Raw genomic sequence first — 20,356 nt, 5'->3', positions numbered from 1 at the left:
TCCCTGTTTTCCCAGGTGGGTGATGGGCATCCCTTGCGCCTGTGGAAAGTTTCCGTGGAACTGGAAGCCCCGCCCATCACGGTGATGCAGCGCATCCTGCGTGAGCGACATCTCTGGGACGATGACCTGTTGCAGGTGAAGGTGATTGAAGCGCTGGACCAGAACACGGAGGTGTATCAGTACGTGACGGACTGCATGGCACCCCACCCCCGCAGGGACTTCGTGGTTCTCAGGTACAGCAGAGATCATGACCGGGTTCCCCCGTGTGAGCCTCCCACGTATATCAGTGGGAGCTGGGGACTGCCAACAAGCCCTGTTAGATGTTGAAGGGGAGAGAGGATTGCAAAATGGATGGGGGGGGGAAGGAGGAGGAAAGAGCAGGTAGCTCTCCCTGGTCTGCCCTCTTCTCCCCATGGCCTCTCCCTCCCTGTAATCACATTCTCTTTGATTTCGTGTGTGAGGTGGCTGGGCATGACGCGCCACCCGCTGAAAGAACACAATTGCATTTCTATCATTTTTGACTAGTGGAGATTCTTCAGAAGATTAAATGACAGCGGTGCAGCCACCGGTTCTCATATCAGTTGATCCCACATTATCAGGAGAAAGGCTCCAGTTTAGCAGGAGTAGGAGTAGGCCTGTGGAGTTTACTGGCATAATGGCAGCTCGGTCATTCTGTGACAAAGCCTGGTTGGCTTTCTCCATGGGGGAGTGGGCTGTGGGCTGAACTGCATTTTTTTTTTTCTGGTTGGGGTGACGTGACCGCGAGCATTGCTTTTTCTGTGCTATAGGAAGTGGCGCACTGACTTGGCACGAGGCGCATGCGTCTTGGTCTCCGTGTCACTGGAGCACGAGAAGGTGCAGCTGGAAGCGGGGGTGAGGGCCATGCTCCTCACCTCTCAGTACCTAATCGAGCCATGCGGGATGGGACGCTCCAAACTCACTCACGTCTGTAGGACAGACCTCAGGTAAGGGAGCCTCGGACCTGCAGGGCAGCTATCGGGGGGGACATAGGCCTGGTTTGCCTTTTTAGTGAGGGGGGGGGGGGCAAGGACTGGGAGGACTTATTGGTGGGTGGTCAGAGAGGACCCAATTCAGCACTAGCATCTGCCCCCTCCCACGAAACTGTGCCTGTTCAGGGGAAGGGCCTCTCCACTCTTGCACCTGCAGGGCAAATCTGAGGGAGGGGGTCACTCATATCTGCAAGAGTCATGATATGTTTGCAAGATTCTTGCCCCAGATCTATTAGCAGATCCAGAAAAAGAAGCAAAATTTGTTCCTCGAAGTAATGCACTAAGGAGCAGCCGATGTGTATCTCTGTTTACCCTTTTTTTCCCCCCCTTCCTCTGCTTCTCTCAGTTCCTGTTGTGTTTCACATTAACTGACGATGCCCCCTTTTGATCTTGCCAGGGGACGATCTCCAGATTGGTACAATAAAGTTTTTGGACACCTTTGTGCCATGGAGGCTGCTAGGATACGAAATTCCTTCCCAGCGCTCAGTCCATGCGGGCCGGAGACCAAGCTCTGAAGGCTCTGCTTGTCTCACCTGCCTGCGATCGTTTGCTCCTGTCTTGGTGAAAGTGCATCCACCGTGCCGGAGATCAGCCCAGGGACTCTGCGTGCAAAGAGGTGGTCAGCGGTTCCTGGAGGTCCAGCTTCCACGGCTGGAGAGCACAGTATTAAGTGAGGTCACCTCCAAGCTTCTGGACATGGACTTTTAACTTATGGACCCCCAGGCGACAGCAGTGGGGACACTTTTTCACTCTCACTAGCCGCTCCTAAAGCCTTAGAACAGGCTCTTGCTGCCTTCAACGAGGGAGAGCATGGAAAAGGAGAGCGGGAAAGAGCGAGAGAGAGACAGACTGCAGCCGGTACCTCTGTGGATCATTCTGCTGCTGTCAGAAAGCCCCTCTAGCGTGCGAGCTGAGACTCTGCCCTGCATGAGACATCATCATGTACATAGCAAAATAGCCCTAGGAGAGGCAAAGACAAGTTAGAAGGAAAGAGGTCGGGGCAAGCTGAGACCCGAGCTTGACAATTGGTTCCAGCTTGTGTTTGAGGGGCCCGTAGACTGAGGGTGTCACACAGCTGTAAGGTGCTACAGAGACTCATCTGCCGGGGTTGGGATAGGAGAAGAGCAGAGGGGGCCTGTGAGGCCCAGGATGTGTCTGACCATGCAGCGTTCCACAAACTGCTTTCATGTTACATAAGTTAAGTTACTTTGAAACATAGAAACATAGAAATGACGGCAGAAGAAGGGCTCCTGCTTCCCTTGAGATTGAATTGCCACGTTCTCCAGCAGCTCATCTGGTTAAGCAAGTTAATGTTGTTCAAGACCAATTTTTTTTTTTTTTTTTGTAAAGGGCACAGAGCTGGGAAAAAGTTCTGTTTGTATAAAGTTTTCAGAACCTGTTTTGAGAGACAGAATTTGTTTACAAATGTTTTTCGATCTGGGGGTTTAGGGGAGTTTGTAGAAAGTGTCATTAAAGCAGAGAGTCCTGCCTAACTAGGGTGGTCTTGATTAGACCAGATTGGGAGGCTTTGAACAAAGAATTCATGGGGGAGATGGCAAAAGGGGATGGCAGGGTTCTGGGGAATTTCTAGCTCCATAATACATCTGAAAACTCAGATTTCAAACTGGAACATAATAAGACTGTCATTAACCTCATCCCGGGGATGCATTAAAGGAAGCTGCGAGGCCTCCCGAGAAGGGAGAGGGATTTGCTACAGGGTGACGCTGCAGCTTTAAGCAGGGTCTGCAATCCTGGCAACAGTTTTTAAGCTTTGAAAAACTTTTGGAACCTGCAACCCCTGATCCTGGGGAGCTCCAGTCGGGACGACTGTGCATCTTCTCTACCTGCTACGGAATTCTGTACCCAAACCCCGCACACAAGCGACTGTCTGCTCACCCGAAAAGCAGCAAAAAAAAAGTTTGTTTTCCCTGATCTCTTTTCTAGCTCAGGTAAGGCACGACGACAGGAAACAAGTACCTGGATCTAGAATTACTTCCATAATTTGTAGGTTACCTCAGAAAGAGATATCACACGGGATCTCAACTTGAAAGGTATCGACTATTTGCTCTGTAAGGAATTTTCATGTAGAACCACGAGGACCATGAGACCCTTAGTAATAACAGGCAGCCCCCACCGAGAGAGGGGCCTGTGCCGGTGGGGAAAGCCCTGGCCTCACTGAGAAGCCCCCTGGTGATATCCTTGACAGCCTGAATGTGTGGGGGACGCTTTCTCTAGGTCATCTCTTCTGCATGCAGCAGGGACTCGTTTTTCATCCGGAAGCTGATGCTGGAGTGAGCTAGATGCCCTTCATATCAAGCACTGGAGGTGCTGTCTGCCCCCCTCCTGAGATTGGTGGTGTTCCGTTCCCTGCTGTCCCTTTAACTGAGCTCTTACCAGATCATCCTCTGAATTTCTCCTCCACTTACTGGAGCAGAGAACCATGTCATCCTTGAAATAACAACATTTCTCTTCTCTGCCTTCTAGAGCTAGGGATCATTTGATAAATGTGGCTTTTAACTAGAGAGCTGGAGCCACACTACCAACAGCACACAGCCCTCACCATCCCAAAAGCCACATGGGCAATGAGCCCAGCCTTAAACCAGTCACCTACACTCACACGCAAACCCAACGCACAAGTTCTGGCCAGCTGTCCGTGTTCTCTTCCTCTGTACTTCCCTGTAACTTAAATGGGCCTAGAAGAGGGGGCACTGCCAGGCCAAGCTGAATCATCTGGGCAGGACATGCGTTATCAACCTCGCCTCAGTGCCACAGTGTATGAACATGAGCTGGAAGCTGACTGTTTTGTTGTAAGGACAAAACACCTATGCAAAATTATTGGACTGATTCTGATCTAATCTTTGTTAAAATGGTTTTTTTTCTATAAATAATGTACAGTCGGAGTATTAATATATAACGTGACTTTTTTTTTTGCTGAAGGACCAGTGTCAGATAATGCACAGGATAGAAGTGTGTGTTTTGTATTTAAGGCATTTTGTAACATTAGCAGCCTGACTGACGCGGGACCGTTCCAGGCCCCACTGTACAATGATTTACTAATGGCAGCAGGTGATAATGAGAATGTGAACAATTAAAACCATATGTACTATTTCTGCCATTACTGAAGTTTTCTTTGTCCAAACATTAAAAGCTAAAAATAAGGAGAATAATACAGAGCCAGTCACCTCAGGACTGGAGGGCTCGGGATGGGTGCTGGGATACAGAGCCTCTCACCTCTAGGACTGGAGGGCTCGGGATGGGTGCAAGGATACAGAGCCTCTCACCTCTAGGACTGGAGGGCTCGGGATGGGTGCAAGGATACAGAGCCTCTCACCTCTAGGACTCAAGGGATCAGATGACAAACAGATACAGGGCCTGTCCCATGTAGGCTTGGCGGGCTTAGATGATGGGTACAAGGATACAGAGCCAGTCACATGTAGGCTTGGCGGGCTTAGATGATGGGTACAAGGATACAGAGCCAGTCACATGTAGGCTTGGTGGGCTTAGATGATGGGTACAAGGATACAGAGCCAGTCACATAAGGACTGGAGGGATCAGGGGCTGGGACAGGGATACATAGTCTGTCTCAACTCTAGGTCTGGAGTGCTCAGGATGGGTGTAGGGACACAGAGCTGTCACCTCTAGGACTGGAGGGTGCAGGAGACGGGTCCTGGAATAGAGACTAGGTATCTGAGGTTGTTTGCAACAAAATAGGAAATAAAGACGATATTTCCTATTTTATGAATTAAAAAAACCAAAAGGAAAACCCATGAAATTTTGTGTGACTTGTCCTAGCGGTTTTTTTTTTTGTTTTGTTTTGTTTTAATGGGGTGGTTAAAATGCAGTTTAAAAAAAAAATAAAAACACCCACCCCAAACCTTCCCATTTATATAAAGCATCCCCCTCCCACTCTCCTTCCCCTCCCCCCACCCAAGACTCCCTGGCCGGTGGCTGCCAGTAATCATCCGTTGCCCCTACCATGTGACAGGGGCTACCCAATGGTACCGGTAACCCCTGTCACATGGTAAGTGCAAAGAGCCGCCGGTGCCATTTTGATTATTGGCAGCCACCAGCATGGGAACAGGAGATTTGTCCCAGGCCCCCCTCTGGACTACCATGGACTTTGGGTGAGTCATGGGGGTAGGTTGAGAGGGTGGGGTTTATATTTAAATAAATAGGAAGGGTTGGGGCAGGTTTAGGAGTGGGTTTGTTTGTTTTTTTTTAATTACGAAAATTTTAATGAAATAAAAAATGCTGATGTGGGGATGGACCTGAAATGGCCTACCCCAAACCGAAAATGAAAGCAACCTGAAAAAAAATGTGCACACCTCTAATAGAAATCCTGTCACCTCTAGGACTGGAGGGCTCAGGCAATGGACACAAGGATACAGAGCCTGTCACTTCTAGGACTCAAGGGCTCAGGGAATGGGTACAGGGAATACGGAGCCTGTCACCTCTAGGGCTCAAGGACTCAGGATAGGACTCTAGAACTGGAGAGCTCAGAACATGAACAGTCTTGTCACCTCTAGGATCGGAGGGCTTAGGCAATGGATTTTGGGATACAGAGCCTATCACCTGTAGGACTGGAGGGCTTAGGGGAGATGGGTACAGGGATACAGAGCTTGTCACCTCTAGAGCTGGAGGCCTCATGGGATAAGGGGCAGGAATACATAGCCCGTCTCTTCTAGGACTGGAGGTTTCCACTGATAAGATACAGAGCCTGTCCTTTTTAGGATTGGAGGGCTAAGGTGATAGTCACAGGGAATACAGAGCCTGTCACCTCTAGGACTGGAGGGCTCAAGGGATGGGTGCAGGGATATAGAGCCTGTCACCTCTAGGACTGGAGGGCTATGGGGATGGGTGCAGGGATACAGAGCCTGTCACCTCTAGGACTGGAGGGCTATGGGGATGGGTGCAGGGATACAGAGCCTGTCACCTCTAGGACTGGAGGGCTATGGGGATGGGTGCAGGGATACAGAGCTGTCACCTCTAGGACTGGAGGGCTCAGGGTTTAGTGCAGGGATACAGAGCTGTCATCTCTAGGACTGGAGGGCTATGGGGATGGGTGCAGGGATACAGAGCTGTCACCTCTAGGACTAGAGGGCTATGGGGATGGGTGCAGGGATACAGAGCCTATCACCTCTAGGACTGGAGGGCTCAGGGTTTAGTGCAGGGATACAGAGCTGTCACCTCTAGGACTGGAGGGCTCAGGGTTTAGTGCAGGGATACAGAGCTGTCATCTCTAGGACTGGAGGGCTATGGGGATGGGTGCAGGGATACAGAGCCTGTCACCTCTAGGACTGGAGGGCTCAGGGTTTAGTGCAGGGATACAGAGCTGTCACCTCTAGGACTGGAGGGCTCAGGGTTTAGTGCAGGGATACAGAGCTGTCATCTCTAGGACTGGAGGGCTATGGGGATAGGTGCAGGGATACAGAGCTGTCACCTCTAGGACTGGAGGGCTATGGGGATGGGTGCAGGGATACAGAGCTGTCACCTCTAGGACTGGAGGGCTCAGGGTTTAGTGCAGGGATACAGAGCTGTCATCTCTAGGACTGGAGGGCTATGGGGATAGGTGCAGGGATACAGAGCTGCCACCTCTAGGACTGGAGGGCTCAGGGTTTAGTGCAGGGATACAGAGCTGTCATCTCTAGGACTGGAGGGCTATGGGGATAGGTGCAGGGATACAGAGCTGTCACCTCTAGGACTAGAGGGCTATGGGGATGGGTGCAGGGATACAGAGCCTGTCACCTCTAGGACTGGAGGGCTATGGGGATAGGTGCAGGGATACAGAGCTGTCACCTCTAGGACTGGAGGGCTATGGGGATGGGTGCAGGGATACAGAGCTGTCACCTCTAGGACTGGAGGGCTCAGGGTTTAGTGCAGGGATACAGAGCTGTCACCTCTAGGACTAGAGGGCTATGGGGATAGGTGCAGGGATACAGAGCTGTCACCTCTAGGACTGGAGCGCTATGGGGATAGGTGCAGGGATACAGAGCCTGTCACCTCTAGGACTGGAGGGCTATGGGGATGGGTGCAGGGATACAGAGCTGTCACCTCTAGGACTGGAGCGCTGAGAGGAGAGAGGTACAGGGATACACAATCCTTATTGCTGGTGCTACTCAGTGCAGATTGTTAACAGAGGTTTAAGCTCCTCAGAGTTGTTGATCTTCTCACATTTTCACTGGACAGATTCATGCCATGGATGACAGCTAGAGCACCACATTGAGAGGAGAATATTTATTTTAGGTGCCAGCCATGCACCTTGGGCCACAGTCAGCTAAAGGAATAGTGGAGAGAGAACTGCCTTGGCTTTCTGTGTCGTGCAAATTCTTGCATGGAGGCTGGAGTGGCCTGGATGGGGGCTACTGAGATGGACAAGTTTCATTACTTTTATTCTCTTGTTGATAGCAGGAACATTGGTGATTGGGAGCGGAGGACAAGGAGGGAAATGGCAAAGGGCAGGGACAGAAAAATTCACATTGGGAAGAAGATGAGTCTGAGCATCCATCTCTTTATTTCATTCACAATTGTTGGGATTGCTGTAAAGATTTTTGTTGTCAGGCTGAGCCATGAGTAACCCACCCAAGCAAAACTATTCAGACGTAGTGACCAGCAGCGCGGCCCTGTCAAAAGTGGGCAAATAACGTCCCCATCACTGGTCATCTTAGCAGGGCCGGACTTAAGTGGGATTGGAGGTTGATGGGGTAGGAGAAACCGGAGAGTGGGGGGGGGAGTCCCTTCCCCTCCCCTCCCCCACCACCTCCAAACGTTCCAGAGTGCCTCAGCAGTGCCCCTTTGAAGTGGACTGGAGCAGGCTCCTCCTTGGCACAGCTGGCCTGGGTATTTGGTGCCTTCAAAATTTGGCACCTTAGACAATTGCCTATGCCTGACTCCAGGCCTGAATCTGACAATTCTTTCTAAAAGTTTTCCAGAAATAAGGAAACAGCGCTAATTTCCAAGAACTCGCCTTCTGTTTCACCGTCCCTAGTACGGTGTTCTGTGTCTAAGCCATCTCGCTGTGGTTTTAGTGGCCATGCAAGCAGCTGGTTCCTTGCCCTTGGCCAGTAAGTGGAAGCCTTGTACCTGGAGTTGTCCTTTGCTCGTTATCAGAGAAAACCAGGTGCCTTTCCCATTACCGCTGACCTTTCCGCCTCATGCCAGCTGTGCCCAACGTCAGACACCAGGCAGTGCAACTCTTCAGAGTTACAAAGACTGTGTCTCTCTGCTGCATACCCTTTTACGTTCACAGCTGATCCATGAGCTGGCTTTATTCCCCCTTGCAATGGGGCTTCACTCCTTCTCCTCCTGTCATCCAGAACCTTGCTGACCCCAATCACTCAATGCCCTGAGCTAGTGCCTGCCTTTCCTCCTGCTACAAAGGAGGGCGCTTTGAATCTCTGGTGCCCGCTCCCCCCCCTCCCCTTCATTCGGAGGGCAGGCTGCAGCTGGCAGCGGTCTCTGGGCCCGGGCTGGCCTCGTGCAGGAAGTGGATAGGTTTCTGCCATTCCTCCGCCATGTTGGTGTGGAGAGAGACCAGCGTGAAGCTCGTGCCAGCCCCCAGCTCGGGCCGCTTCCCCCGCAGGCACTGCTTCAGCCTCTCTTGGAAGGATGTGGTGGTGAGGGTGTACAGGATGGGGTTCAAAGCGCTGTTGATGGGCAGGATGAAAATCACCACCCAGGAAGTTACCGTACCTGTTCCAGAAAAGAAGACATTCAGTAACCAAACTGTGAGGGGAGACCCATTCGCCAATGAATTTATACAATAGTGAACCCGGCTCTCAATTAGTCATTTTAGGGCTAAATTTGCAAAGCCTTTTACATGCACACCTGGCTGTTACAAAATTACCCGGGCTCAGAACACGTAACCTTACAAACAGGCCTCTGCAATACCAAGTGCGAAAAAACGTGCGTCCAAACTGGGCGCAGGTTTTTTTCAACAGGCGCACATCCCCCTTTCTGGAGCTCCTGATGCAGTAGGCAAATTTATTTATTTATTTATTGGTTTTTATATACCGCCGCTCATCAGAGATATCACGTCGGTGTACAGAGAACGAAAAAATACGCAATTGCGTTGTACATAAAACAGTATGAAAACAACTGGGAACCAATACATTAAAACAGTTAAATGCATTAACAATAACAGGTTATACAAATATAAATAGATATATATAGATAATATATTATGGATTAGTTATAATAACATAACTTATTATAGTATCAGGGAAACTGTAGGAGAGAAAAAGGAATGAAGGGGTATGAGCTGCTGGGCTAAAAAGGAAGGCACTAGGGATAAATTGTGCATCCCTACCACGTCCATGGCATCGGGCACCCAGGAGACGTGGCTGTGTGCAGGTTAGGAAAACAGACACTCGTAAATTGAGCATCCGTTTCCCTGATCTGCCCGCTGTCAAGATTTTTTTTTTCATGCTGCTTCCTGTGGTTCCTCCTACTAAGTATCGGGCGATAGTAAGGAGGAGGAACCACAGAAAAGCATTATTTGGGGCTTTTCTGTGACAGCTTGGAGCTATAGTTACCCAATGTTAGGTTCCACATTAGAAGCTACCACCCAAGAAAGAGATCTAGGCGTCATAGTGGATAACACATTGAAATCATCGGTTCAGTGTGCTGCAGCAGTCAAAAAAGTAAACAGAATGTTAGGAATTATTAGGAAGGGAATGGTGAATAAAACGGAAAAATGTCATAATGCCTCTGTATCACTCCATGGTGAGACCCCACCTTCAATACTGTGTACAATTCTGGTCGCTGCATCTCAAAAAAGATATAGTTGCGATGGAGAAGGTACAGAGAAGGGCGTCCAAAATGATAAAAGGGATGGAACAGCTCCCCTATGAGGAAAGACTAAAGAGGTTAGGACTTTTCAGCTTGGAGAAGAGATGGCTGAGGGGGGATATGATAGAGGTGTTTAAAATCTTGAGAGGTCTAGAACGGGTAAATGTGAATCGGTTATTTACTTTTTCGGATAATAGAAGGACTAGGGGGCACTCCATGAAGTTAGCATGTGGCACATTTAAAACTAATCAGAGAAAGTTTGTTGCCAGGGGATGTGGTTAGTGCAGTTAGTGTAGCTGGGTTTAAAAAAGGATCGGATACGTTCTTGGAGGAGAAGTCCATTACCTGCTATTAATTGACTTAGAAAATAGCCACTGCTATTACCAGCAACATTAATATGGGATAGATTTAGTTTTTGGGTTCTTGCCAGGTTCTTATGGCCTGCATTGGCCACTGTTGGAAACAGGATGCTGGGCTTGATGGACCCTTGGTCTGACCCAGTATAGCATGTTCTTATTAATTTAGGTGGGAATGTTATTTACATATTAGTCATGCTGACCCTTTCAGAAAAGGGGGAGGGTTTTTTTTGTTTTTTTTTTATAAGAACATAAGAACATGCCATAGTGGGTTAGACCAAGGGTCCATCAAGCCCAGAATCCTGTTTCCAAGTCACAAGTACCTGGCAAGTACCCAAACATTAGGTAAATCCCAAGCTACTATTACTTATTAATTACCATATTAGCAGTTTATGGATTTTTCCTCTAGGAACTTATCCCAACCGTTTTTAAACCCAGTTACATCAACTGTTGTAACCACATCATCTGGCAATGACATGTTAAGGAACTTCTTTGTAAAAATGTATTTTATTTAATATGTTCATGCTATTCATCTTGAATATGTATGTTTTGCTGTACATCACTTAGGCCTTTTTGTGTTAAGCCAGTAATACATTTTAATAAATGCAAATATAAATGTAATGACAAGCATGCCTATGTGTCCATAACATATAGGAGTGCCTTTTGCAATTATTGATTCTATTAGATTTATGCTATTTTATTTGTTGCAGTTTGATGATCTGTTGTAAAACGCACTGGCTCCTTTCTCTTGGTGGGCAACATACAAACTGAAATTGTAATATTCCTGGACGTGGGCACAGAGGATCCCTAGTTGTGAAGGAGAAGACAGAGATCAACTGGGGGTCTGTACCAGAAGCAGACTTAATGGGCTTTTTGGCTCTTATCTGCCATCAGATTTTATGCATCTCCGACTGGCAGCATATAATGAGGTCGACTGAGGGAAGTACAAGGCATCAAGCCAAATTAGGAACAGGTTAAAAATATGTATGTCCATGTAATGATTAAGGATAAAGCTCCCAGGTCTCCCTTCCTCTTCCTTTATAAAGAACTAAGGAAAAGATTCAATCTCAAGGACAGCTTTCGTGATCTGCACTGACCCAGGAGCTCTAGAGCACCAGTAGGCGAGTCTCTCTCATGGGTTAAACACTGGATTACATAAAACAAGGCGTGCATGTACAAGAGCCTGTGTCCAGGAGCCACGTCTGCCCGAATGGGAGATCACAGCAGGCCTGGAGGTCACATCTTCCCCCCCCCTCCCACCACTCACCTGGTATTTCCACCTCCATGAGCGAGATTATCTTCAGCAGGAAGATGGGGATCCAGCAGAGGGCATCGGTGAGGACGATGAAGAAGAAGCGCTTGGCGATGGCCACCTCCCGCGACAGGACGCTGCGCTCTGCCGTCTTTGCGCCTGTTCTATGGATGGAGCAGAACATGCTGGTGTAGGAGAAGACGATAGTGATGAAGGCCAAGAGGTTCAGACCTAGGGCAAGGAAAGCAGAGGCTACCCTGAGTGTGAAAGAGGCAGCAGGCGTGCGAGTCCAGGACGCTTAACTAAAACATTTCCATTTACTACACAGGCATTTTGTGCACCTCTTTGCCAGGGAACAGGGTAACAATGACATTTCCGGCTCTAGACTGATTTATACACTGGGACGATTATATTTACACAGTTCCATCACACTTCCCTTCTCTGAAACAGTCTGAGACCCTGGGGGTCCACTCTTGCCTCCTCTGTCTCCCTGCATAGCCCCATTTCCTCTGTTTGTTTCGGGATTTTGTCCTGCCTAATATATATGACATTCACTGCTTCCTGTCTTTCACATCAGGAGTACTGCTGGGCTACCATCTTTACTACTCAACCACTTTGCCTTTAAGATTCTTCAGCACCCGTCCTTTACAATCTCTCCCAGAGCTCCCCTTCCTTCCCCCCTTCTTGCCTTCCTTCGCTGTTTGCCTGTGAAATGCTGTTCTCAATTCAGAATCATAGTCTTCACCCTCTAACCTCTTCTTTCTCATTGGCTGTGCCACCCTTTACATTCCCAATCCTGGTCCAATCAAGCATTATTGCATCTTCATGTTTTCTCTCACTTGGCCCCTACAATTTTGGAATAATCCCCCTCAGAAAAGTCCAAGATCCTTTGTCACTACCCCCCCTCCCACTCATGGTTCACTAACTCCCTCAGTACATGTCCACAATAATGGCTTTAATATTAAAATTGGTTCTTTGTACCAATGAACTTGTTTCACGCATTCTCTATAAGGTGCCTTCAAGGACGCCATATGAATCCATCCAGAAGCAAACAAATACATAGAGATTTTCAATAGTTAAGTAATCCATTTATATGAGGTGCTCAAAGATTCCCTATTGTAGAAGGGTAAATAGCTGAGTCATTCATTTGTGCAACACAGCCTAGTCAATAGAAGGGATATGTCTTTGGTCTTTGTAGTAGTAGTTATAACAGTATTGCAGAGTCCTCCTTTGCTCAGGAGTCATAGTTCTTCAGAAATAAACAAGCAAAATTGTTGGGAGCGTGGACCCTTAGGCTGAAGGGGAGTTGGCGCTACCTGCAGGGAAGAGACCTGCAGGTCACCCCCGTCAGCAGGCGGAGCTGACTGAAATAGAGGCCCAACCGAAGCTTCACCAGTATTAGCCCTCTTTCCTCTTAGATTGAGCCCTTGGGTGCCAGGGCTGGCTGGACTTAGGTGCAGGCCTCTGTGGAGGTGAAGATATGTCATATAGAAGAGGTTGCAGGCCAACAAGACTGGACTTAGGCGCGGGCCTCTGTGGAGGTGAAGATTTGTCACATAGAAGAGGTTGCAGGCCAACAAGGAGAAAGCGAAGTTAGAGCAAGCAGTGTTTGAGATAGGCAGCAGGTAAGCGGAGTCAGGTTCAGGCTGAGGTCAGAGACAGATGGAGTTCACTCAGTGTTGTGGTTTAGGCAGAGGTCTGGGCAGACAGAGTTCAATCAGTAACGATGAGCAGGCAGTAGTCAGGGGAAGGCAGAGGTCAAGCAGTGTCGAGGTCCAATCCAAGGACAAGCCAGAAGTCTGATCTGAGGCCAAAGCCAGAAGTCCAATCCAATGAGTCGAAGGATGAAGAGGCGGAAGGAGGACAAGGGACCACAGGAGCCAGACAAGACACTGAAGACAGATGAGGGAAGAATGACCATGAAGACAAGAACTCAGAAGACAAGTTGGACTGCCAAGGAACCAGGAACAGGAGCTCAGGAAGATAACACAGCAGAATCAAGAACCAGGAAGCAAGATTCAGGAACCAGGACCTCAGAGGCAAAGCACTTCTCAACGAAGTCAACGTATTGCTGAGGCACTGGAGGGGCATCTGGAGGAGCTTTATATGTGGTACTGGAAGTGATGTCATTAGGGGGCACCCTCAGGCCATTTCCGCCACTGGTCCTTTATGTAAAAGAGGATTGGGCACGCACGTGTCTTAGAAGCACTCGGGGGCAGTGATGCAGCAGGCAAAATGGGCCCAGTGTCTGGGCATGTCGGGTTGTGGTGGTGCTGCAGACGGCCACAAGGAGGAGAGTGTGCCCAGGCGAGGCACCAGGAGTGCAGGTAAGCGTGGCAGTCCATGGCTTTGCCACGCAGGTCACCAAGCATAACAAAAATATTCTTCCTTAGCCATGAATATACTATCAGACAATCCTCCCTTACCAAACAATATACTGGTAGAGTACTTTTCTTTACCCAGTAATATACAAGCAGATTATCCCTCCTTACCCAGGAATATACTGGTAGAGTACTCTTTAGCTCCCTGCTTCTCTGTCAGTTCAGACTGGAGTGGGAAACAGACCCCATTCCTGCCATAAAAGTTGCCAAAGGCTTCCTGGCTGAAGAAGGGGATTATGCTGATGAGGAAACCCAGTATCCAGATGGCGGTGAGGGTGGAAAGCGTCTGCTTCCTCCCCACCCGATAATGGTTGAAGGGGAAGACGATGCAGAAGAACTTCTCCAGGGTCATGTAGGTGAGCAACATGACAGAAACTTCCAAGGACAACATGGCCAGAGATCCCACCAGTTTACACTGGCTGCTCTCCATCCAGGCATGGGCATGCTTATTGTACTCCCCATGGTACTTCAGGTCAAAGGCCCCAAGCGAGAAGAGATAGAGGCCCATCAGGCAGTCTGCACCTGCAATGTAAACCAAGGCAAAAATGAGATGTGCACTCAGGGAGGGAGACTATCCAGACTGAAAACTAGACTGTGGGAGGGATCAGTCAGGGCTATGGAAAGGCTGCGGGAGGGTTCAGTCAGGGTTACGGGAAAGCTCAGGATAATGGAAGGGCCAGTAAAGGCTATCTATAAGAGTGTGGTACACCATGACTTACAACATAAAGATCTGATGGACAGATTGTGTGAGAGGAGGAGGGGGCAGTATACTATTACTTACAGCACAGAGCTTTGATGGACAAGGTAAGTCTTTGAGGCTGGGAGTGGGGAGGAGAGGTAGGTGGGGGGGGTAGTTTACTAATGACTTGCAACATATAGATTTGATGGACAGAGTGTGTATGTGTGTGTATATGGGGGGGGGGGGGGGAATGGGGCAGAGGTGGGTAGGCAGTGGTTTACCAATGATTTACAGCACAAAGATTTGATGACTAGGGTATGTGTGGATGGTGGAGGTACACCACGAAAGTTTAAATGCTAGAGCAGAAGTTTTCCTTAATGTTCTCCCTCCAGCTAATAAGTCAAAGTTGATTGCATTATGATTACTATTGCCAGGTAACCCCACTACTGTTACCTCTTGCATCAAATCCTGCATTCCACTAAGGCAGTGGCCTTAACTATTTTTTAAGTGGGGGCCACATTGCATCAATGGGGTTGGAGCAAAACTCGGATGGGGAGGGGAACGGGTACCCCTCAAATGTTGTGGATAAAGGAAAGGGATGTCCCTCTCCAATGTCACCGCTGGGGTAATTGAAATCTCCAATTATTACTGTGTTGCCAAATTTGTTAGCTTCCCTAATTTCTGTTAGCATTTGGTCATCTGTCTGCTCATGGCAGACGGTAGTATTCCCTCACCGCTATACTCTTCCCCAACACACATGGAATTTCTATCCATAAAGATTCCATAGTGCATTTGGTCTCTTGCAGGAACTTTACCCTTTGCCATCCTCAACATCCTGTATAGTGCCACCCCTCACCACCCCCACCAACTTGATCCACCCTTTCATTTGTATCCTGGTATGGCACTGTCCCATTGGTTCTTCTTCTACCAGGTCTTTCAGATGCAAGTTCTGTCTAGCTCATCAGTCAGTGCTATACACTCTTACTTCTTAGACTTCTGGCATTTGCGTACAGACATTTCAAGGTATGTTTTTTGTTTGTATTTAAAACCTTCCTAGCAGTTGAAAGGGATAATCTGGAATCTTTTAACTCAGTCTGCACTTAAAAGCATGTGGGCTACTTCTGCCTTTATTTGAACCTCACTAACCGGATGCTCTAACTTCCCTGTTTTTGTTATTTTTTAGTATCCTCCGAAATTACCTCCCTCCGAATCATGTGCTGCTAAGCGACTGTTTTCCCCCATGTTCTTTCCTTTTCAAACTTTGGCTCCAGCAGCCTGGTTCCAGCCTAGTTACCGCAGAAGTTCATAAACTATTTTTAAGCAGGTAGACTTAAGGAAGACACTGTTTATCCCTGGGATAGGCAGTATGGAATCTATCTAGGATATGGGATCCTACTGGGTACTTGTGATGTGGATTGGCCACTAATGGAAACTGGATACTGGGCTTGATGGATCCTTAGTCTGACCCAGTATGGCAAATTTATGTTCTTTTTGATGGACAGGATGACTAGGAAGCGATACATCTTAGATTACAGCACAGAGATTTGATGGATAGGGTGTGTGTGGAGGATGGGAGTGGGATGGGCATGTGTATGCCCTGACTTACAGCACAGAGATTTGATGGACATGGTGTGATGGCAATTCTCTGTAACAATAAACGACCTCATGCAGATGACAAACAGGTTCCCAAAGCAGGTGACGCAGGCCACGACCCAGACAAAGACCCGCAGGACAACATTCGCTAGCAGGTTTTCAAAGGAAGAAATCCCATCTGTGTTGGGTTTGCAGCTCCGGACATGAGGTGCATGGGAGCAGTACTGGAACTTCTTAAAATAGCTGTATCGAGAGAGTCCCACAGTTACCGTGTGATTAGTCAGAGTCTCGCAGATCATTATCAGAACATTGGAAAGATTAGCTTGCTTCACTTCTAGATAATTATCTGCTAATGATGATCCAGCCAGGCAGGACAAACTCAGCAAGGCCTATGTCTGTCATGTTCCTTTGGTAAAAAAACAAACATTCCTTCTTTACCCAAAGAAGGAGATTGGAGCAAATCCCTGGATCACAATTTCACCAAATCTGATCCTTAAGGAACAGCTGGCGAATCTGGATTTCAGGATATCCACAATAAATATTCATGAGATATAACTGAATATTTGAACATGTGTGCAGATTTTGATCTTGCATATTCATTGTGGATATCCTGTAATTCATATTGGATAGATGTCCCCAAGCACTGATTTGAGAACCCACTGTCCTGTGACACCAGTAATCTCCAAACAACACTCCTCTGACAGGAAGTTAAAAATGTCACAGGGGTAGCTAGATCTATTTTAGACATGCACAGCTGAGGAATCAAGATATCCTGAAATCTGAATCTCCCAGCAGAACCTGTTACTCCCTTGGCCCTTCTGGACCTGCTCTCTAGTTTAAGGAAATGGGGAGGTGATCTTTTCTACTGAGCATGGACTATCCTGCAGGTCAGCTCAATCGAGCTGCTGCCCGGTTCCTTCCTTCTTTGTTACCGGATCTAAAGCTGCACTGACAACATTGCCAGGGGCGCTCCTGATCCTAGATTTATGGCTGAGCATTTTTGTCAGGTCAACATGAAGCCTACAGCAGGGATTCTCAACTCCCATCCTCGAGCACCTCAATCAGGCCTGGTTTTCAGGATGCCTAAAATGCATATTGCACACACTCAATCCAAGAGCTGGAACAACTTTCATATTTTAGTTACTGTGAAAACCAGTTTGCAGCTTTCAAGGACTGGGCTTATGAACTCCTCAGTTATAGTCTGGTCAAAAGAAAGAGCTGTCCTGCAGCAAGGCAAGGGCGGAAAAGAGCAAGAAGAATGACCAAGGGATGGGTACGACTGATGCAGACTGTCTCTCTGCATTGGATGTCGTGTTCTGCTTAAATCTCCATCGTCGGTACAACAATGCGCTATCGTGTGCTCACTCATCACACAGCAACTGGTCCTCGCCTGTAGGTTTATGTTTTCCCTGAAATTTCTTGAGAAGGAGGCAATTTTCCCCTTCCCCTTTTAGCACCATATTGCAAAAGAGCGAGTTTAGGGGACTGAGCTGATGGCTCGGTAATCGAGGCTACCGGCTGCTGTCCAGAAGCCCTGGATCTGAATGGGTCGGCTGGGGCTTGGCTTGCTGTTGAGGCAGCACTGACAACCCTTGCAGCTGGGGGAAGGAGTTTAAGCCACTGCATGCCCAACAAGTAAAATCATCACTGAGCAAAAGAGCGCTATCCTTAGCAGGCCCCCACCAGTGGAACATGCTCCCCCCAAATCTAAGACTTGAACCCAATCATCAAGAGTTCAAAAAAAGACTAAAGACTCTTCTTTTCCAACAAGCCTTCCCAGACTCACAATCCTACCAAGACGGAAAGTCTTCCCAAATAAGAAGTATCCCCTAATTATGGTCACCATACCAAGTCCTACCTTCAGGTCTCTGCAACTGGACAACAATCTTGGAGTTCTAAAAATTAATCTTATTATTTATATTTTCCTCTGCAACTGGACTACAATTTCTAAGTTCAAAAATTCATTTTATCTTATTATTTATATTTGGCATGGTTAATATGTCACTATATCCAAGTTAAATAGTTAAATTATACAGATTATATTACATAATTTTATTAATTACAATGTTAAACTATACTATATTATTTATTATCATTATGTTAAATTGTCATCCAGTTATATTGTTCCATATGTGCCACTGTTCTATGTAAAGCCCCTTATCTCTGTTGGGCAGTTTATCGTTATATGTAAACCGGAGTGATTTGTAGTCTCTATAAGAACCTCGGTATATAAAAATTAAAAATAAATAAATAAAGCCATCGCACGATGCAGTAACCAGTGGCGAGACCCGTGGTGTGCATGTGCCAGCTTTCAGAGGAGGCCACGGTATGTGCCTGCTGGTTAAGGACAGTTGCAGTGATGACTGGGCTAGATGGAAGGGTGAAAAGGTTAAAAATGGGGGGGAAACCCCAGTTAATTGCAAATAAAGGCTTAGACTGCTATAGCCGCATAGGGATTGTTCTGATTGAGCTGAAGCACAAAGAAACAGAGCAACCCCGCCCACCCACCCCCAATAAGCTTATCAAAGAAAGGTCACGATGGTTAAAGGAGAGGTGGATGCAGTCGCTGGTGCCCTTCTTTGGTTCCCTCTCCCATTACGTACATGTGGGAGAGATTCTCCAGCCTTGCAAACATACGATTCTGGATGTTCGGGATTTCCAATCCCTCAATGCTCCTAGAAAAGAAACAGAAATTCGAGTCAGCATCTTAAAGTAGCGTTCTTCTCCTCCCCTATTTCCATCCATTGCTGCAGCATGAGGGCATCCATAATCCTTGCCATCCATCCCATTTCTACCTACTCCTGCAGAGTAGAGTGTGAGGAGAGCCTATCTGCAAACGCAGGACTGCAACCCAGTTGAGGGGGAGTTCAGGGGAAGGGGGATCCCATCCTGCTCAAAGAAGAAAAGGCTCTACAGCCACCAGGGGCGCCTATCCCACCCAGTGGCAGAAGAGGAGGAGGCCCGCAGCCTCTGGAGGAGCCCATCCCACTGTGGGGCTTAAGAGAGGCAGCATCAGCAGCCGGACCACAGGGCTGAAGAGAGGCAGCATCGTGGTCAGGCCGGGCGACTGAAGAGAGACTGCATCGGCGGCCAAGCCACATAGGTGAAGAGAGGCTGCATCGGCCAGGCCGTGCACAAGAAAAGAGGAGCAACAGCAAATGGTCTGGGTGGTCAAGGACAGGAGCCGTGTCTGCTCAACAAGGAAGAGAGTGGAGGCCTTGTGAAGCATGGAAGTCCAAGAAGAAAACTGCTGCAGCTGCCTGCACCTAGGAGGGAGAGAGAAAAAAAGAGTATGCATGTGAGCATATGTGAGTGCATGTGTGTGTGAGAGCATATGGGGAGAGAACATGCTTGTGTGTGTGAGAGAGGAAGAGGGGAAGAGAGAGTGCATGTGTGTATGTGAGCATGTGTGGGAAACAGAAAGCGTCTGTGTGTGTGTGTTTGTGTGTGTGTGTCCGTGTTTGTGAAAGCATATGAGGGAGCGAACATGTAAGGGAAACAGTATGTGTGTGTGTGAGACAGAGCCCGTGGGGGAGAGAGCATGTGCGTGTGTATGAGAGCATGTGGGGGAGAGAGAGGTGTGATTGTGTGAGAGCATGTAGAAGAGAGAGCATGTGTGTGTGTATGAGAGAGCATGTGGGGGAGAATGAGGGTGTGGGGGAGAGAGAGCATGTGTACTTGCGAGAATGAGTATGTGTATGAATGTGTGTGAGTAAGCGAGTGTGCATGTGTTGGGAGAGTGTGTACGTGAGAAAGGAGAACATTTGTGTATTGCAGCCAACGCCTTCCTACACTAATGCATGACAAGCTCAGGTATGGAGAGTGGGAGATTTTTTATCCTTATTTTTAATTATTGGATGGTGTTTAGTATTTGGCGTATCTGCTGTTTGAAATATTTTATTGGTGTTTGGGAAAGCATTAAAAATTTGCATAAGTCTTTAATTATTGGATATTCTATTCATCAGATGTTTTGAAATTATTTTATTATTATGATTTTACCGTTATGATTAATGATTTATATATATTGATTTTATTGTTTGATATTTCGTGAGGAATGGTGATATTTCTGTTTTTCCATTGTTGCACTGTATACAGAGTCTGGTGTGATGAGATTTACAATCCAGTTTTGTCTGCACATTTCTATTTATACTTGATGGTATCTTTATTCTGTATTTGGTGAGGGTCTGTGTTCTGCAGGCATGAGATGAATCATTCTGTTAGCATGTGGTTTCTCTGTAGGGATCTGTAGTAGCTTGGCCTGTTCTGTTTTCCTGATAGGGGTTGTATTGATGTTTTAG

The 20,356-nt window shown here is 47.7% G+C and overlaps 2 protein-coding genes across 2 annotated transcripts in view; one reads left to right on the top strand and one right to left on the bottom strand.

Moving 5' to 3' along the window:
- Positions 1–4,116, top strand: part of STARD8 (StAR related lipid transfer domain containing 8) — a 121,440-nt gene extending 117,324 nt beyond the window's left edge. Inside the window, 3 exon segments of the mRNA XM_029607283.1 lie at positions 16–233; positions 789–965; positions 1,408–4,116. Of these exon segments, the coding sequence (XP_029463143.1) occupies positions 16–233; positions 789–965; positions 1,408–1,525 (513 nt within the window). The 3' untranslated portion in view covers positions 1,526–4,116.
- Positions 4,117–7,498: 3,382 nt separating this feature from the next.
- The window catches only part of LOC115094334 (relaxin receptor 1-like), a 153,428-nt gene continuing 140,570 nt past the window's right edge, over positions 7,499–20,356 (bottom strand). The window contains exons 15-19 of the mRNA XM_029607281.1: positions 18,662–18,733; positions 16,072–16,301; positions 13,898–14,308; positions 11,421–11,636; positions 7,499–8,699 (exon numbers count right to left, since the gene is read on the bottom strand). Coding sequence (XP_029463141.1) covers positions 8,431–8,699; positions 11,421–11,636; positions 13,898–14,308; positions 16,072–16,301; positions 18,662–18,733 — 1,198 coding nt within the window. The 3' untranslated portion in view covers positions 7,499–8,430. The remainder of the gene's footprint in view (positions 8,700–11,420; positions 11,637–13,897; positions 14,309–16,071; positions 16,302–18,661; positions 18,734–20,356) is intronic.

This window comes from Rhinatrema bivittatum, chromosome 6, assembly GCF_901001135.1.
Source record: "Rhinatrema bivittatum chromosome 6, aRhiBiv1.1, whole genome shotgun sequence".
Classification (NCBI taxonomy): Eukaryota; Metazoa; Chordata; class Amphibia; order Gymnophiona; family Rhinatrematidae; genus Rhinatrema; species Rhinatrema bivittatum.
The sequence above is the reverse complement of the archived record's forward strand: the minus strand, read 5'-3'. Positions and strand labels throughout refer to the sequence as shown.